At 43.1% G+C, this 15,894-nt stretch overlaps 1 protein-coding gene across 6 annotated transcripts in view; it reads right to left on the bottom strand.

Annotated features, from left to right (window-relative positions):
* ARHGEF9 (Cdc42 guanine nucleotide exchange factor 9) overlaps positions 1-15,894 on the bottom strand; it is a 244,133-nt gene that overhangs the window by 36,989 nt on the left and 191,250 nt on the right. For all 6 annotated transcript variants that reach the window (XM_051969023.1, XM_051969021.1, XM_051969025.1 and 3 more), the window contains 3 exons: positions 14,718-14,909; positions 9,740-9,919; positions 4,985-5,217 (listed from right to left, as the gene is read on the bottom strand). In XM_051969023.1, the coding sequence (XP_051824983.1) occupies positions 4,985-5,217; positions 9,740-9,919; positions 14,718-14,909 (605 nt within the window). The remainder of the gene's footprint in view (positions 1-4,984; positions 5,218-9,739; positions 9,920-14,717; positions 14,910-15,894) is intronic.

Genomic DNA, 15,894 nt, shown 5'->3' with positions numbered 1-15,894 from the left:
CCTCTGAAACCTCCCGTGGTTTCTCTCAGTATCTTCCCCGAGTCCCTCCCTCAGTTCCACCATTTTGCCTGCCTGCGAATAGCGTTCCCACTCTCAGGCTGCCTCACAGATAAGAAGAATATGGAAGAAGCAGCTGAGCTAGTGGGGCTGCAAGCGGACATTGGCCAGGGGGATCTCCCAGAATCCCTAACCGTGAGTAAGCCAAAAGCGGTCCCTTTGAGTCTTCATGGCCTCCAGTCTCCTGAATTCCTAACTAATCCAGAAGTATCATACTCTCTGGTTGCTAGTGCAAGAGAATTAGAGGGAAACATCATCGGGAAATGCTTAACAAAGTAAGGAAAAATACAGTACGATACAGATAATGCTCATGTGTCATTTTCTAAGTTGTTATGTAGCCTGTAGAGAGCTGTTTCTATTTGCGTTTGACACTATTGGGCTAGTGATGGGAGCAGCTTCGTGGCCAAGTAGGAGGCAGGAAGGGTTCTCTGGCTCCGTCTGAAGCCTGAATCTATGAAAGATATAACAGTATTTGGACAGTGGCTACAGATACTCTCAGGAGGAGAGAAACCCTTTCCAACTGAGCTAGAAGGTGGGCTAGATCAAAAACAACACTGGATCAGAAGAAAAAGAGCCGAGATAACCTCCTGCACTCCCGATGTGTCCCTGCCACCTCCCTCTGGAGCACAGACTGGGCCTCCACTCCAACCCCACCAAACCCATAGCCAGCAAAGGCCCCAAGTCAGGGAAGGGCAGACATCCCGTTTCCGGGCGCCATGGCACAGGCCGCCAGGAGCAGGCATCTTTAAAGCTCAGCTTCCTGAACTTTTCTCCCTCTCTTCCTCCCCTACCAGGGAACAGAACAGGGTCTAGAAGCAGAAGACCCGACCCCTAGACTCAGTTCTGCTGCTGACTCACATCGCAATCTCTTACACGCTCATTTACATCCGCCCGGCTCTAGTTATTATAAAACGAGGAGGTAAGATTAAAGGCCCCTCCCAGCCTGACATTCTCTTTTAGGGCTCTTCTAGTTTTGCCATTCTATGCTCTAAGACAGGGGTCCTCAAACTACGGCCCCACCGCGGGCCAGATGCGGCAGCCGAGGACGTTTATCCCCCTCCCCCGGGGCTAGGAAGTTTCTTTATTTAAAGGCCCACAAAACCAAGCTTTTGTTTTGACTCTAGTCCGGCCCTGCGACAGTCTGAGGGACAGTGACCTGGCCCCCTGTTTAAAAAGTTGGAGGACCCCTGGTCTAGGGTATTCTACTCACTCTCCCACCACCCCAGGGTCAATGGCGAGGGAGAGCAGCTATCCAGCATTCCTTTTTGTCAGACTGTGTTGAGTTCCCTAACACAGCCCACATGAAATGACTGAGCGTCACCCCAGCCCCATCCACTGCCAGTCCTACGGCAACTATAACATCGGCATTTCCTCAGCAGATCCTGGAACAAGAACACCTTACGGGGAGCCAGTCCTCTGAAGGCCAAAAGGAATAGATGTGGTCTGAAGCCCTGGACTCTTCCTTGAGGCTCATGATAACTGGACTGGGGGATGATACCTTCACCACCACCCCCAATTTTTTCTAAATAGAAGAACTGTTTCCTCCCCACCTACATTTTTTCCTCTAGAGATTGAAAAGAAAAAGGGTAAAAAGATGTGGCCGATTTGGTGAGGATTTCCTCACCATACAGGCTGGCTTCTTCCCCTTCCCCTTCCCCAGCTAATCCCTTGCCCCCTGGCCCCAACTCCATTCTATTTAGCTTTTCTAGCAAGGTCTAATAGACTGTGCCCACCGGGCTCTTTCTATTCCATATGTCTGACCTCACCTCTAATGGGGAATGGGCTTCCTCCACTTTGCTTTACTTGGTGCTTAGTCTGGACCTCCAGCAAAGCTACCTAGGTTACTTACTTCAGTCTCTGAGCCCCCTGGCCTGACTTCATTTCATCCATCCATCCACCCACCCACCACCATCCATTCACCAGGACTCCAAAGCCTAACCATCCCAGGCACTTGGATCTAACCATCTGCCCTGCTGTGACCCCTGTGCCCTTCCAGAGCTCTTGCTCGGCAAACATAATAAAACTATGATTGGCAGCTCTTTACTACGGAGAAAGGCACTCCAATGGACCACCCTAAAGTACCATTTCCCACAACTGGAAAAGAGCTTTCTCTTTTCCTTGGCCACCATAGTCAGGAGTCAAATAGGTAGTATTCTCTCGCCCCCTCCCCAAATGTAAACCACTCGAGGGCAAAGACAGCTTTATTTTTGTCTCTGTAGCCTGGCATGGGGACTGGCACAGAGTAGGAACTCAATAACTGCATGTTAAATGATGGACCGATTGCACCTTGCATGGGACACTGCGTTGCTGTTCAATCATTTTTGACTCTTCGTGGTCTGATTTTGGGGTTCCCTTGGGAACAATCCTGGAATGAATGGCCATTTCCCTCTCTAGCTCATTTTCAAGATGAGGAAACTGAGGCCCAGGGAGAGAAAGGGACTTGCCCAAGATCATACAAGCAGTATCTGAGACAGGATTTGAACCCAAGTTTTTCTAACTTCAAGTTCAGTGTCTTAAGGATCTTAGATCAAGAGTTGGAAGAGACCTCAGAAGCCAGCTAGGGCAACCCCTACCCTTTGACTTGGAGATGGCCTGAACAACTCCCCACTTTCATGACTTCCTGGACCTCATCAATTTGACAAAGGAGAAATTGAAGGGAAATATTCACACACAGGTGCCGTGTCTGAAGAGTGAGCTAGCTTCTCCCCCAGGTAAGGGCCCAGGTCTAACCGTGGCTAATCTTGCCGCTGCCCAATTCCATAAACCATGGCCTTTCAGACAGCTGACATCATGGCCCCCTAAAGAGAATGGGAAGGGAGTGACCAGCAGCTACTGCTTGGCCAGGGAGTAAGAAGGAAGGGAAAGAGAGGGAAGGAGAGAGGGAAAGACAGAGATAGACACCCAGAAAGAGATAAAGATAGTGAGACAGAGATAAAGAAAAGTGAAGATAGAAGAGATATAGACAGAGATAAAGACAGAGGAAACAGAGAGAGATAAAGATGGCGGGGGAGCAGGAGAGAGAGAGAGAGAGAGAGAAAGAAATACAATGAGACAGACTCAGAGAAAGAGAGTTAAGAGACAGAAAGATAAATATAGAGAAAGGATACAGAGAAATAGAGTGAGAAAGATACAGAGACGGGGGAAAGCGAGACAGAGAAACCAAGATCACAAAAGATGATAACAATTTCAGTAGGAACAGCTGAAGGAAAATGGGAAATTATCTGAAGCAAAAGCGAGGAAGTCAGCACCCCACACGAGGCTGTGCAGCCGACCAGAGGCAATCCCAGGAGTCTAGCTGGTTCCTTCGATCCCTGGGCCTAAGTCCACCATGCTTTCTACTGAGTAGGAAGAGGCCCAGAACAGGAGGCGGCAGATTCATTTTACATCTTCCATAAAAAGGCAAGGCATGTGGAAGATGAACCCGGGTTCCCTGATGCCTTTTGGCTGGGCTTTGAGCTGGGTATGTTCAAGAGAGATAGAAAGCACCTCCAAATCCACTGGCTCATGAGATCTGTGCTCAGGTGGGCAACAGAGAAAGCCCGGGCCTCAGTGGTCTGGTTGTATGCAGAGAGGTCCAACACAGGCTCACACTGGCAGCAGGATTCTAGGCCAGCCAGGAGAATCAGAGGAAGAAAGTAATGAAGGATTCCTTCACGTAAACCAAATCACAGAGGCCTTCCATGTCCAGTGCTGAAAGGCAGCACAGAGGAAATCAGACAATGGGCCCAAACCAAATCAGGCAGGGGCCCACTGAGAATCAGACAGGAGGCTGAAGAACACCTCCTTCCCTTTGGCTTGTTTAGTCTCAACTGATTAGCTCAGCTCAGAGTGGTGAACTGTACTAATGAGACCGAGGTCACAGACTTGACCTCCTGTACTCAAAGAATGCCAGAGAAGGGAGGGGCCCGAGAACATGCAATGTTAGAGCTGGAAGGGCTCGGTGTCAGACACGGAACCTTAGAATAGAGATCGGGAGGGACTTTGGGACATAAAATGTCCAAACTATGAGAGGAACCTCAAAACGGGAAACAATAGGACTTGGGAATGATTTTGGAACAGAGAATGGCAAAACTGAGGGGAAGGAGGGGCACATGGGGACGACTTAGAACAGGGAATGTCAGAGGTGAGAGGGCCTTGCAACAGGGATGTCAGAACTGGGGGCGGGAAGAAGAGGGGAAGGCAGAACAACGAATGTCAGAGCTGGGAGAGGACTTAGAAAAGGAAATGCCCGGGCTTAGTGGTCTTAGAACAGGGGGTGTCAGAAGTGAAGGCCATCAACGCCCTCCTTTTACAGAGAAGAAAAATGAGGACGAGAATTAAGTGACTTGCCCAAAGCCACACAATGGACCCTAGATCTAGAGCTGTAAGGGGCCTCAGAAGCCTTTGACTCTAGCTTCCTTATTTTTAAAGAGGAGGAAACTAAGGCCCTGAAATGTGACCTTGCCCAAGGTCACACAAGTAGTAAATAGCAAGACTAGGATTTGAACCCAAGTTTCCTGACTGCAAATCCAGTGTTAAAGTTCAGCTCAGTCATTTTTCTGAAAAGGAAACAATGGTCCATTAAGGTTCAAGTTACTTATCCTAGATAGAACAGGTTAGAAGGCAGCATAACGTATAGAAATAACAATACTGCTCATGCTTCCATCACACTTTTTTTACGCACATTGTTTCATTTGCTCTTTCGAACTCCCTAGTGAGGCAGACAGTATATTCACTATGATGCCCATTTTACAGAGGAAGAAACAAACTCAGGGGGATCAACTTTCCCAAGGTCTCACAGCTTAAGCTAGCACTAGAATGTAGAAGTTCATAAAAGTATCCTCCACAATCCCTCATTTTACCCTAGTATGGCTCTGCTTGGAGCAAAGCCTCCAGCCTTCCAGCCCCCTTTAATAGGGGGCCCACCTACACAGGCCAGGCAACTTACCTGTGGTCCTGAGCCGTGTACTTCAGGAGCTCTGCCAGTTGTAGTGGATATTTGCAGATTTTCTGCACGGGGGTCAGGAGGAAGCCATCAATGGCGATGTCAATCATCTGCTGCAGCAGGCGACAAGCTTCAAAGAAGTGCTGGTAGCGTCCATCTTTCATCAACTTGGAGAGCTCCATGCATGCGTCCAGGTGGTTATTACAATATTCTGAATAGATCCAAAAGCCGTCTTGCTGCAGGGGAAAAGAGACAAGGGGAGGAAGCACCATGAGGCTCTCAGATTGGTGTACCGGGAAGGGACTTTTAATCCCCTCCATTTTACAGAAGGGAAAACTGAGGCCCAGGAAGGAAAAATGACTTGTTCAAGGATTCACCGTTACCTATTCCGGTACTCTTTATACTATAGCATGAGTTCTTAACTGGTGGTTCCTGAAGTTGCTGTAAAAATATTTGATGATTGTATTTTAATATAACTGATTTCCCTTGTAATCCTACAGATTTTATTTCATTCATTTAAAGATATCATTCTAGGAATAAAACCACAGGCCTCCATGACACAAAAAGTAAAGAAGGACTATAGTATAGCAGCCCCCCGGTCAGAAATTTTGTGTCAGATTTGACACCCCACTAACATCTCCTTCTTCTTCTGGTCTCAATTCCCTCAGAGCATCTGGGCTACCCTTAGAAATAGTGAGATCCTGCGCTCAAGCACCATACCTTTGGGGCTCCTGGAGAGAGGACTTACTCTTAAATGCCCATTGCGTTCTATGTTGAGTTATGGGAAAGCCATAAATAGGCCCCGGAACTCTGGGTAACATGGGGCCAATATGTTTGCAGGACTAAACCTGTATCCTCAGGGTCAAGGGCACGAGAAACTATTTTGCTCACTCAGAGGCTCCATTCGATGCCACCAGAAGGGTTTAGAGTGTCAGGACAATGAGAATCCTCTCTCCTCGATGCTGCCTGCTGAATTCCTCCTCCTCTCCTTTCTAAGGGCCCACCAACACAGCCCATCTAGGCTAGATGGGAATAATGCTCTTTAAAGCCCTATGGTAGCTTTGCAGGCAGCTTCTAGGACAGTCAAGTTGGCCAACCAAGGCTTTGGCCCAAGCCATATTCCTTCTTCTCCTCCCTCCTCTTTGCCTCCTGCTGCTCAGATCCTGGAGAAATTGTGAATAGACCAGCGGTCATGAATCTGAACTCCATAAATGTGGCTTTTAAAAACACATATATTTCAATATAAATAGCTTCCTTTGCAATCTCCTGGATTATATTTTGAAAAAGGGTCCATAGGCATCCCTAGAATGAAGCCCAAAGTGGGGGACCCCCAGGAAACAACAAAGGGTCAGAATGCACTGGTCCGTCTGACTGAGCTGATGCTTGAGCACATCTGGGCCTGGATGCAGGCAGAAGTTCCCAGACTCCTTCAGAAAATAGGAAAAGCCATGGCCATGCCCTCTGGGTATTTGCTAGTATAGAAGGGGTGGAAGGAGACCATTCCCAGAATGCCATAGGAAAAGGAGGGCTGAAGACAATTTGCAACTTGGCCTAATGAACAGCGTACTGGTGATGGAAAGAGCATTTGATTTGGGGTCAGAGGCACTGGATTCAAATCTCTGTCCTACATATTACAACTTGTGGTGACTTTGGCCAAGTTCTTGGCCCTCTCTCTCCAGGCTTCAGTCTCCTTTTCTGTAAAATGAAAGGGTTGGAGATGTTCATTTGTGGTTTTCAAAGTCAACATGTGGGCTGCAAGAATTAGTTCTGCCCGATTGTGCAGAATGAAGTTACCTCTCAGTCACAGATCTAGAGCTGGGAGGGAACCCAGGCCATCTAGTGCCATTCCATTTTATTTTATGGGGTGGGCTGGGGGAAAGAGAACTGAGGCCTAAAAAGGGAAATTACTTGAGCCAGGTCATTCAGGTATTAAGAATCAGATTTCCATCTCCTGTCCTTTCTCTCCCTTAGGTCTTCTGACTCCAGAGGCCCTTCCCAATCCCATGTAGCCAATGAGTTGGGAAAGAAAACATCACTTTGGTGATGTTCATTCATTTAACCCATACCGGCATACATGGTTTTTAATGGCTGCTGAGAATACCTCCTGTTCCCTGTCTGGCCTTGCTGTTAAATGCCCTATAAATCCTGGCCTCACTTAGCATGCCATTTGGACTCTCCCTCTCGGCCCAGGCTTCTAAGTCTTCACCCCATTAATGTACCTTAAGCACTGATGGAAACTGGCTCTAGCTCTCCTAAGAGATAGGGATACTACAGTTTGTCTCACATCGACAATCTATCTCACTTGCCAATAGATCGGGCGGCAATCATTTATTAAGTATCTACTGTATGCTAGGTATGGGTTCTGCTTACGATTAATGTCTATTAATGGAGCGGCCAAGAGAGAAGACCTCTCAGGAAAAGAAGCCAAGTTGTGAGTAAGAAAAAACAAACCCAAATCTGTAGGGTCGGTAACTGAGACTATGGACAAGAGAAGGAACAGAAGGAATTCTAATTAAGGCCCAAATTGGGGAAGTGCTCACACAGATGATGAGAGAGGCCACATTTTAAGGGAGAACAGAAAGCGTTGTCAAAACGTTTGTGTCCTGAAACTCCCCCGGCTGAGACAGCCTTCTGGACTGGGGAGGTAGAGTCATTACTAACTTCTCCTAATTCCAATGCTCCGGCAGGCTCCCACTGGACACCATCTTATTGAGCAATCCACCCCAACGTGAAACCTCCATTAGACGATCTATCCAGTCTAAGTTAAAACAGGAAGAAAACAACCTTGACTATAAAAATTTATGATGAACAAAGCATAAACTCAGAATAAGACAATAAACTGAAAACAGCTAAAAGCAAAGCATCAAAGAAAAATGCTATCTGGATCAAAAAATTCCTGGAAGTTAAAGAAAAAGATAAAGAGTCATAGAGGAAAACTAGGGGGAAAAAATGAGAAGCCAGAGGAAAAGGCCTCTGTGGCCATTTAGAGCTTAGGCCAATCCAGGAGGTTCCAGGTCTGCAAAAGAAAGAAGGAAGAATAGAAAGGGACCAAGGAGGGTACTCTTGTCTTAAAGAGAGTGAGAATCTGGGATCAAATCCCATTTTGGATGACTTACTATTCTGTGAATTTGGCAAAATTATTGGGTTTCCCTGGGCCTTGATTTCCTTCTCTATACAATAATGGAGATTAAACTAGATGGTCCCTTCCAGTTTAAGGACAGAGAATTAGAGCTGGAAGAGACCTTAAAGACCATCATATCCCAGCCCCTCACTTAAAGAAGAAAACCTAAGCCCAGGGAAGTGAAGTAACTTGTCCAGAATGACCCAGCTAGTGTCAGAGGTTGAATTTGAACTCAGAACTTCCTGATTCCAAGCCAAATACTCCAGCCAGTAGTAATCTAGCTGTACAATTGCTTCTAGTTCTTCTCCCTCTCAGACTGTGGCTCCCCAGAGCCTGGTCTGCATACCAATTGTTTGTTCAACTTGAATTTGGGATTTCTCTAAGGACCCCCAGAATGTGTTTGGCCCCACTTATCATCGTCTGTCTACAATTGCTCAGAAGCAAAGTAATTAGGTCGATCAGGATATTGATATTGCCTGCTCAAGCTAAATGGAAATTCTTTGGGAGTTATTAGCAATGTGGGGATCACCGAGACCATCTGATCCACTACATTAGCAGGGGGGATCAAAGGATGCACAGAATTACAATGATACCATTTTGAAATCAAGATGGCCACCAAGGGCAAGGAATTAATGGGGGCTGATGTTGGCTTTTCTCTAGTTATCTGAAAAAGGGCAGAGATGGGGATAAAAGAAATATTTATAGGGAGGAGTCCAGACTCTTGGCTCCCTCTAGGGCTCAATAGTCTGAGTTGGAAGGGACCTTCAAAGTACTGTTGTCTAACCGAGTCATTCTTTGTTTTGTTTTTTTAAGACATACATATTTATACAATTATCTTGCTGCAAAAGAAAAATCAGATCAAAAAGGAAAAAAATGAGAAAGAAAATAAAATTCAAGTAAACAACAACAAAAGAAGTGAAAATGCTATGTTGTGGTCTATACTCAGTCCCCACAGTCCTCTCTCTGGGTGTAGATGGCTCTTTTCTTTATTGAACGATGGACTGAATCATCTCATTGTTGAAGACGGCCACGTCCATCAGAATTGATCACTGTATAATCTTGTTGCCGTGAACAATGATCTGGCTCTGCTCATTTCATTCAGCATCAGTTCATGCGAGTCTCTCCAGAGTGAAATCATCCTGCTGATAGTTTCTTACAGAACAATAGTATTCCATAACATTCATATCCCATAACTTATTCAGCCATTCTCCAACGGATGGGCATCCACTCGGTTTCTAGTTTCTTGCCACTACAAAGAGGGCCGCCACAAACATTCCAAATAATTCTTTAGATAAGGGAAACTAACTGTGGAGAAGTTATGGACTGGTATGGGATCACACACGATCCCATGTTGCTTCAACTTTTGGCACCATTTCACAGAGAAATTCAGAGCTAGATCAGGGAAGGAACATGCCCAAGGGACACAGGGCCAATGAAAAAGAGATGAGAAATGGGGCCAGGATCCACCCTCAGTCCCACTAGCCCCTGGCTGAGTGTAAGCTTGAACCACTTGATACTGCCTTACTCTGGGCCAGGAGTATATAGGCCAGAAGGAAAAAACTGGCCTTTGGGGCCTCCCATGTCCCCTGCCTCTCTCCTCCACCCAGCTCAAGGTGATCCTTCCCATAGGAACTCACATGCTCTAGGAAGCAGGGCCCAATCTCGCTGAGGTGTGGATCCTCATTATTGTACTGTTTCTCCAAGTCACGCACAAAGCCCATCTGAAATCGATAGATGTCCTCAATGTTGCCAAAAATCACCTTCAATTGCTCATCACTGAACATATCCCGCCTCTTCCGGCACTGTTTCAAGTAACCCTGCAGAGGAAAGAAAGATACATTGACCAGAGTCAGCCAACTGAACTCTCCCCTTTGTAACAGGCCACACTCCATCCAAGAATCCTAGAGGCCATCCAGTTGAAGCCCTATAATTAGAAACTAATGGAGATTGGAGTCAAGATGACAGATTAGGGATAGCCACCAGTTAAATTCAACATTCCCCTCCAAATGACTTTTAGATAACCATCAAATCAAATCAAATTTTGAAGTGGCAGAGGCAACAAATATCTAATTAAAACTTAAGAAGTCAGAAGTATGTAGCCAAGAATAGAGGTCTGTTCAGAGCCTGCACATGCAGTGATAGCAACAGTGGTTGTAGCAGCAGCAGCTTCAAGGGCTCTCTGCCCAAAGTTGGAGAGAGGGTTGGACAACTGGTCAAAAAGAGATTACGGGGGATCCTTTACCAGCACTGGGTCCAGTTGGCGCTGATTGATGTTATTATCCATATGCAGTTCTGGGTTGTAGTTTCAGGGTGGAGAGGCATGTTGTCTTGATCACAGTCAAGGCAAAGAGAAGCACTAGTATGTGGAGTTGAAGGGGACTAGAGGCCCTTCCTGGGCAAAACTCAGACTACAGTTCAGGAGAGAAGATTTCTCCCAGAATCGTACCACCTAGGAAGCGTCAAATACTTATAGATCCTTTTGAAAAGAAAAGCATGAAGAAAAAGTCTGGAGTTTAACATTAGTGCCTCCCCAGCTCCGTGGTAAGCAGAAGCTAACTTTAACATCAAATTAAAAATTGAAAAAAAAATTGGGCTGGAAAAAATAAGCAAATGGTTAAAAAAAAACAACAACAACACTTGACTATAAAAAGTTACAGGGAAGAACAAGGCATAAACTCAGAACAAGATGACAAAATGAAAATAGCTAAAAAACAAAGCATCAAAGAAAAATACTAACTGGACTCAAACCCAGCAAAAATTCCTGGAAGTTAAAGAAAAAGATGAGTGGTAAAGGAAAAATAGGGGAAAGAAATAAGAGTGATGCAGGAAAATTTTTAAAAGAAAATTAACAGCTTGATAAAAGCAGCACAAAATGAAGAAAATTAAACCAAAAAAAAAAAAAAAAAAAAAGACTTGGCCATATAGTAAAAGAGGCATAAAAATACACTGAAGAGAACTTCAAAAGCAGAATTGGCCAAATGGAAAAAAGAGGTACAAAAATCTTACTGAAGAAAACAATTACTTAAAAATTAGAATTGTAGTAATAGTAGAAGAAGCTAATTACTCCATGAGATATCAAGAAACAATACAAAGTAGTCAAAAGACTACAAAAAAAAAAAAAAAAAAAAAAAAAAGAATTATTTTATTGGAAAAAACAACTGCCCTGAAAAATAGACCCAGGAGAGATAGGGGGTGGGGGAGAGGAGGAGAAAATTTGGAGCATGAGGTTTTGCAGGGGTCAATGTTGAAAAGTAATCCATGCATATGTATATTTAAAAATAAAAAGCTTTAATTAAAAAAAAAAAGAGAGATGGACCCCTCCCCAAATTGGACTACTTCAAAGCTATCATCAAAAAAAGAACCTAGACATCATGTTTCAAGAAATTAACAAGGAAAACTGTCCCAATATTTTAAATCCTGAGAGTAAAAGAGGAATTGAAGGAATCTACTAATTATCTCCTAAGAGAGATCCCACAACAAAAACTTCCAGGAATGTTACAGTCAAATTCCAGAGCTCCCAGGTCAAGGAGGAAATACTTCAAGCAGCCAGAAAGGAAGTGTTCAAATATCATGGATTCACAGTCAGAATACACAAGATTTAGCAGTTTCTGCTTTAATGAAGCGGAGGGTTTAGAATATAATTCTAATAGGCAAAGGAGTTATGACTACAATCAAGAATAATTTATCCACTAAAACTGAGTGTAATTCTTCAAGAGAAAAAAATGGATACTTAATGAAATGGAGGTCTTTCAAGAATTCCTAATGAAAAGAGCAGAGCTGAAGACTCAAGAGAAGCATAAAAAGATAAACATAAAAGAGTAATCCTAATAAAGTTCAATTGTCTATATTCCAATACGGGAAGAAGATACATGTAACTCCTAAGAACCTTATCATTACTAGGGCAATTTAAAGGTTACATAGACAAAAGGCATAGGTTTGAGCCAATTTATATTGGAATGATTAAAAAAAAAAAAAGACTGAGAAACAAGGATGTTTTTAAAGAGGAGGGTAGAATGGAGAAAACTTCTTCACATAAAAGATATACAAACAACTTTTACAATAGAAGGGAAAATGGGGAGTAGGGTATGCTTAAACTTCACTCTTATCAAAATTGGTTCAAAAAGGGAAGAATATACACACACACTCAGTTGGGTATAGAAATCGATCTTACTCAACAGGGAAATTGGAGGAAAAGCGATATGGGGAGGGCAATTAAAGGGAGAACAAATTAAGGAAGGCTGTTGAAAGCCAAATAAAAACAAATACCTCATAACTTTAAAAAATGACGAATGCTAGAAGGGATGAGGGAAAAATCAGGACACTGATGAATGTAGGTGGAACAGTGAAGTGGATCCAACCATTCTAGAGAACAATTTGGAACAATGCCCCAAAAAGCTATAAAAGTCTGCATACTCTTTGGCCTAGCAGTACCACTACTAATTCTGTATCCCAAAGAGATAAAAAAATAAAAATAAAAAAGGAAAAGGACCTAGCTGTGCAAAAATATTTATAGCAGCTCTTTTTGTAGTGACAAAGAATTGGAAATTGAGGTGATGACCATCAGTTGGGGAATGGCTTAATAATTGGTGGCATATGATTGCACTACTGTGCTATAGAAAATGATGAGTAGGGTAGTTTCTGAAAAACAATGTCAAGATCGTATATGAACTAATGTAAAGTGAAGAAGAACTGGGAGATCACTGTGCACACCAAAAACAATGTTATAATGGTGATCAACTGCGAAAGACTTGGCTACTCTGACCAATACAATGATCCAAGACAGTTCTAAGACTCATGATGAAAAAATACTATCTATCTAGAAAGAGAGAACTGATGAACTCTGAGTGCAAATTGAAGCATAATTTTTTCACTTTCTTTCTTCTTGCTTTTTTTGGAAATACAGATAATATGGAAATATGTTTTACATGATTTCATATGTATAACTGCTATCATATTGCTTGCCTTCTCAGTGGGTGTGGGATGGGGAGGAGGGAGACAATTTGGAACTCAAAATTTAAAAAGAATGTTTTTTTAAAAAATGAGAAGAAAACACCAACCAATGGAAGAGGGGCTATCCTGTGATTTCATTAGCATAGGGAGTTCTTAGTAGAAAAAACTTCTACTAATAGAGTTCAGTGGTTCTCCTGTCATTTAGAACCACGGAAAGGTACCGTGAGATCAAGATAGTGCATAGTGGGGAGCATTAGAGAAACAGGAGCTATTAACCATTGGCTAACTAGAAAGAAAGAAATGGAGGCTTAGAAGAGGAGGAGTTTGGGAAGAGAGGAACAAACACCTAGGCCCTGGGTCAGGGGATTTGAGGGGTAGTCAACTACACTTGCCCTCAAATCCAGAATCCCATGCTGAAAGGACATATGTGTCTAGCTGAGCATCCAGATCACAGGATTTCAAGGTGACAAGTGAAGGCACAAACCTGATCCAAACTGGAGCCTACTGGTTCCCCATGTAGCTCTCTTTCTATAGAGATATGCAGATAGAAGCCAAGGCAGGTAAGAAAAATGTTTGTTTTTCTATTGTGTTAATAACCAATTATTAAATTAAGATTGAGATTTTTTTCTTTCTGTTTCTTCATTCAGGAAGCATTCCTTACAGATCTATCAATCTCTGAAGGACACTGCTCATAGACGAAATAGCCTAAATCCTCTGAGTACTGGCTATGAATTCTGGGTCAGGACTCTACCCAATTAGAAGATCTAGGTGAATTTCTTCCCTTAAGAAATAAATCCATGATGGATTCCTTTGTCCAGATCGCTAGAGGAAGCTGAGTTCTAACAGGTCACATTCTCAGTAGGAGGAGCTAAAGACTTTTAGCCCACCTCCTCATTAATGCCCACTTCTTCATTAACTGTTCAACAATCAGGGTTGATTTTCACCTATCAGGAGCACCAACTTTTCCAAAGGTACTTAAACATTTAGTGATCTCCATGGTTTTGTCTTTGTTTACTGAGAGAAGCCAATGACCATCAATCTATTGCTTATTAGCTTGCCTAATTAATAAATTGATTATTAAGTCCCCACAAACTTGATCTCTCAGACTTTTCATTCATCACACAGGGAAATTGTGGAGAGGAAAGAAGTCCCTAGAATAGAGCTGTGGGTTGCAAAGTCAGATTCTAGAATAAGCCTAAGCTTGTATATAACCTTTTGTCTGAGAGATCACACTGGGAAAGGAAAGAGAACCATGTCATAGAGTTCCAAGACCCAAGCAGATTTGCACATTTTGCTCCTGGCAAGGGTAATTTTTATTGTCTCCATTTTCCAAGTGAAGAAGATAAGGCACAAAGAATAATGACAATTTGTATTTCTCTAGCAATTTACTGCAAAAAGGACTTTTCTCTCCCCTCTTATCCCCATACAGAGGAGGAGATTAAGGATCACGGAAGTTAGGTTTTGTTGCCAAAGTCACACCTAGACTTGGTAGGGACAAGGCTTAAGCTTAGGTCCTCTGGCTCTTTCCTCTATAACCATTGCCTCCAGGAAATGAAAATGTCTTGTTCCAGATATGAAAGAAAAGTAGGCCTGGTACATGAGCCCAGATACCCCCATTCAAGAGGTCCCTACCCTTCTGCCATTTATGGGATACTTCTAGCTTACCTCACATATGTCTTTGAGGTGCTTGATATAGTGACGCTCAGTGCTCATGATCTCATTGATGACATTGGCACGCATCTGGTCCCGGTTTTGCAGTGACCTGCCCAGGCAGAGGCAGTCGGCATTAGGGTCCAGATGTCCATTCTGTACCTCACTGGTGCCTTCCTCTACACCGTCTTCCTGGTTCACCCACAGCTAAGAGGAGAAAAAAGAGCAAGAGTGGTTACAACCTAGACAACTGGCAAAAATGACCATTGGCACACCATTCACAAGGGTCTCTGAAACAAATCCACCTTTACTTTAATTATGTCATCAGTACAAAAGGAAGGATAATGGAAAGAATGCTAGAAAACACGATTTAGGAGTAGAAACATGATCAGAGACAAAGGCTTGTTGATTACACAGAAGACACAACTAGATGATGGAAACTGGAGATGTTGGATATGGCAAGCACCAAACAATATAATAAAAAGTAGAACTGATTATATTTTGGTGGTTGGTGCCTAGTTAACAAGATGGTAGTCAATTTCCAAGTCTCAACAGTCTATGTATAGTAACTACTAAGTGATTAGAGCAAATATAAAAACATCATTTCCAAATTAGATAACAATGAGAAGATATACTATAAAATTGATGCAACTCCAACATGACTTAAAGAAACTACTGGTGCTGAAAAGTGAGAAATGGATAACAGAACAAATATCAACATAGACTGTCACAATTTTCTAAGGAAGTTTAACAAATAAATCAATTACCACCAAGAAAAGGCCAAAGTGGACTAAAAAACTTCTGAGTTAGAAAATTCTTAATTTCTCTACAAGGGATGTGGCAGCCAAGTTCAATTTTAGTTTAGAAGGACAAACTCATATTTAAAATCTGATGGAAGATTGTTTATTAGCTTATAAAAGAGCAAGAAGTAGAGGAAAAAACAAATTTTCAGAAAGTTTACCAAAAGACCCAATTATGATCCTATGAATTGATTTAGGCCAGATTATACCAAACATCAGAGGTAACTAGGTGGCCCAGGTAATAGAGCATTGGGCTTAGTGTCAGAAAGACCTGAGTTCAAATCTTGCCTCAGAAACTTTCCAGCTGTGTGACCTCGGGCAAGCCACTTGATCTCTGATTGCCCATAGATCATGGTGGAAGAGCTTGTGTAGCTCAATGAGCTATGTTGTGT

Source organism: Antechinus flavipes, chromosome X (genome assembly GCF_016432865.1).
Source record: "Antechinus flavipes isolate AdamAnt ecotype Samford, QLD, Australia chromosome X, AdamAnt_v2, whole genome shotgun sequence".
In the NCBI taxonomy this organism is placed as follows: domain Eukaryota; kingdom Metazoa; phylum Chordata; class Mammalia; order Dasyuromorphia; family Dasyuridae; genus Antechinus; species Antechinus flavipes.
Note: the sequence above shows the minus strand (reverse complement) of the source record. Positions and strands in the feature narration are given on the sequence as shown.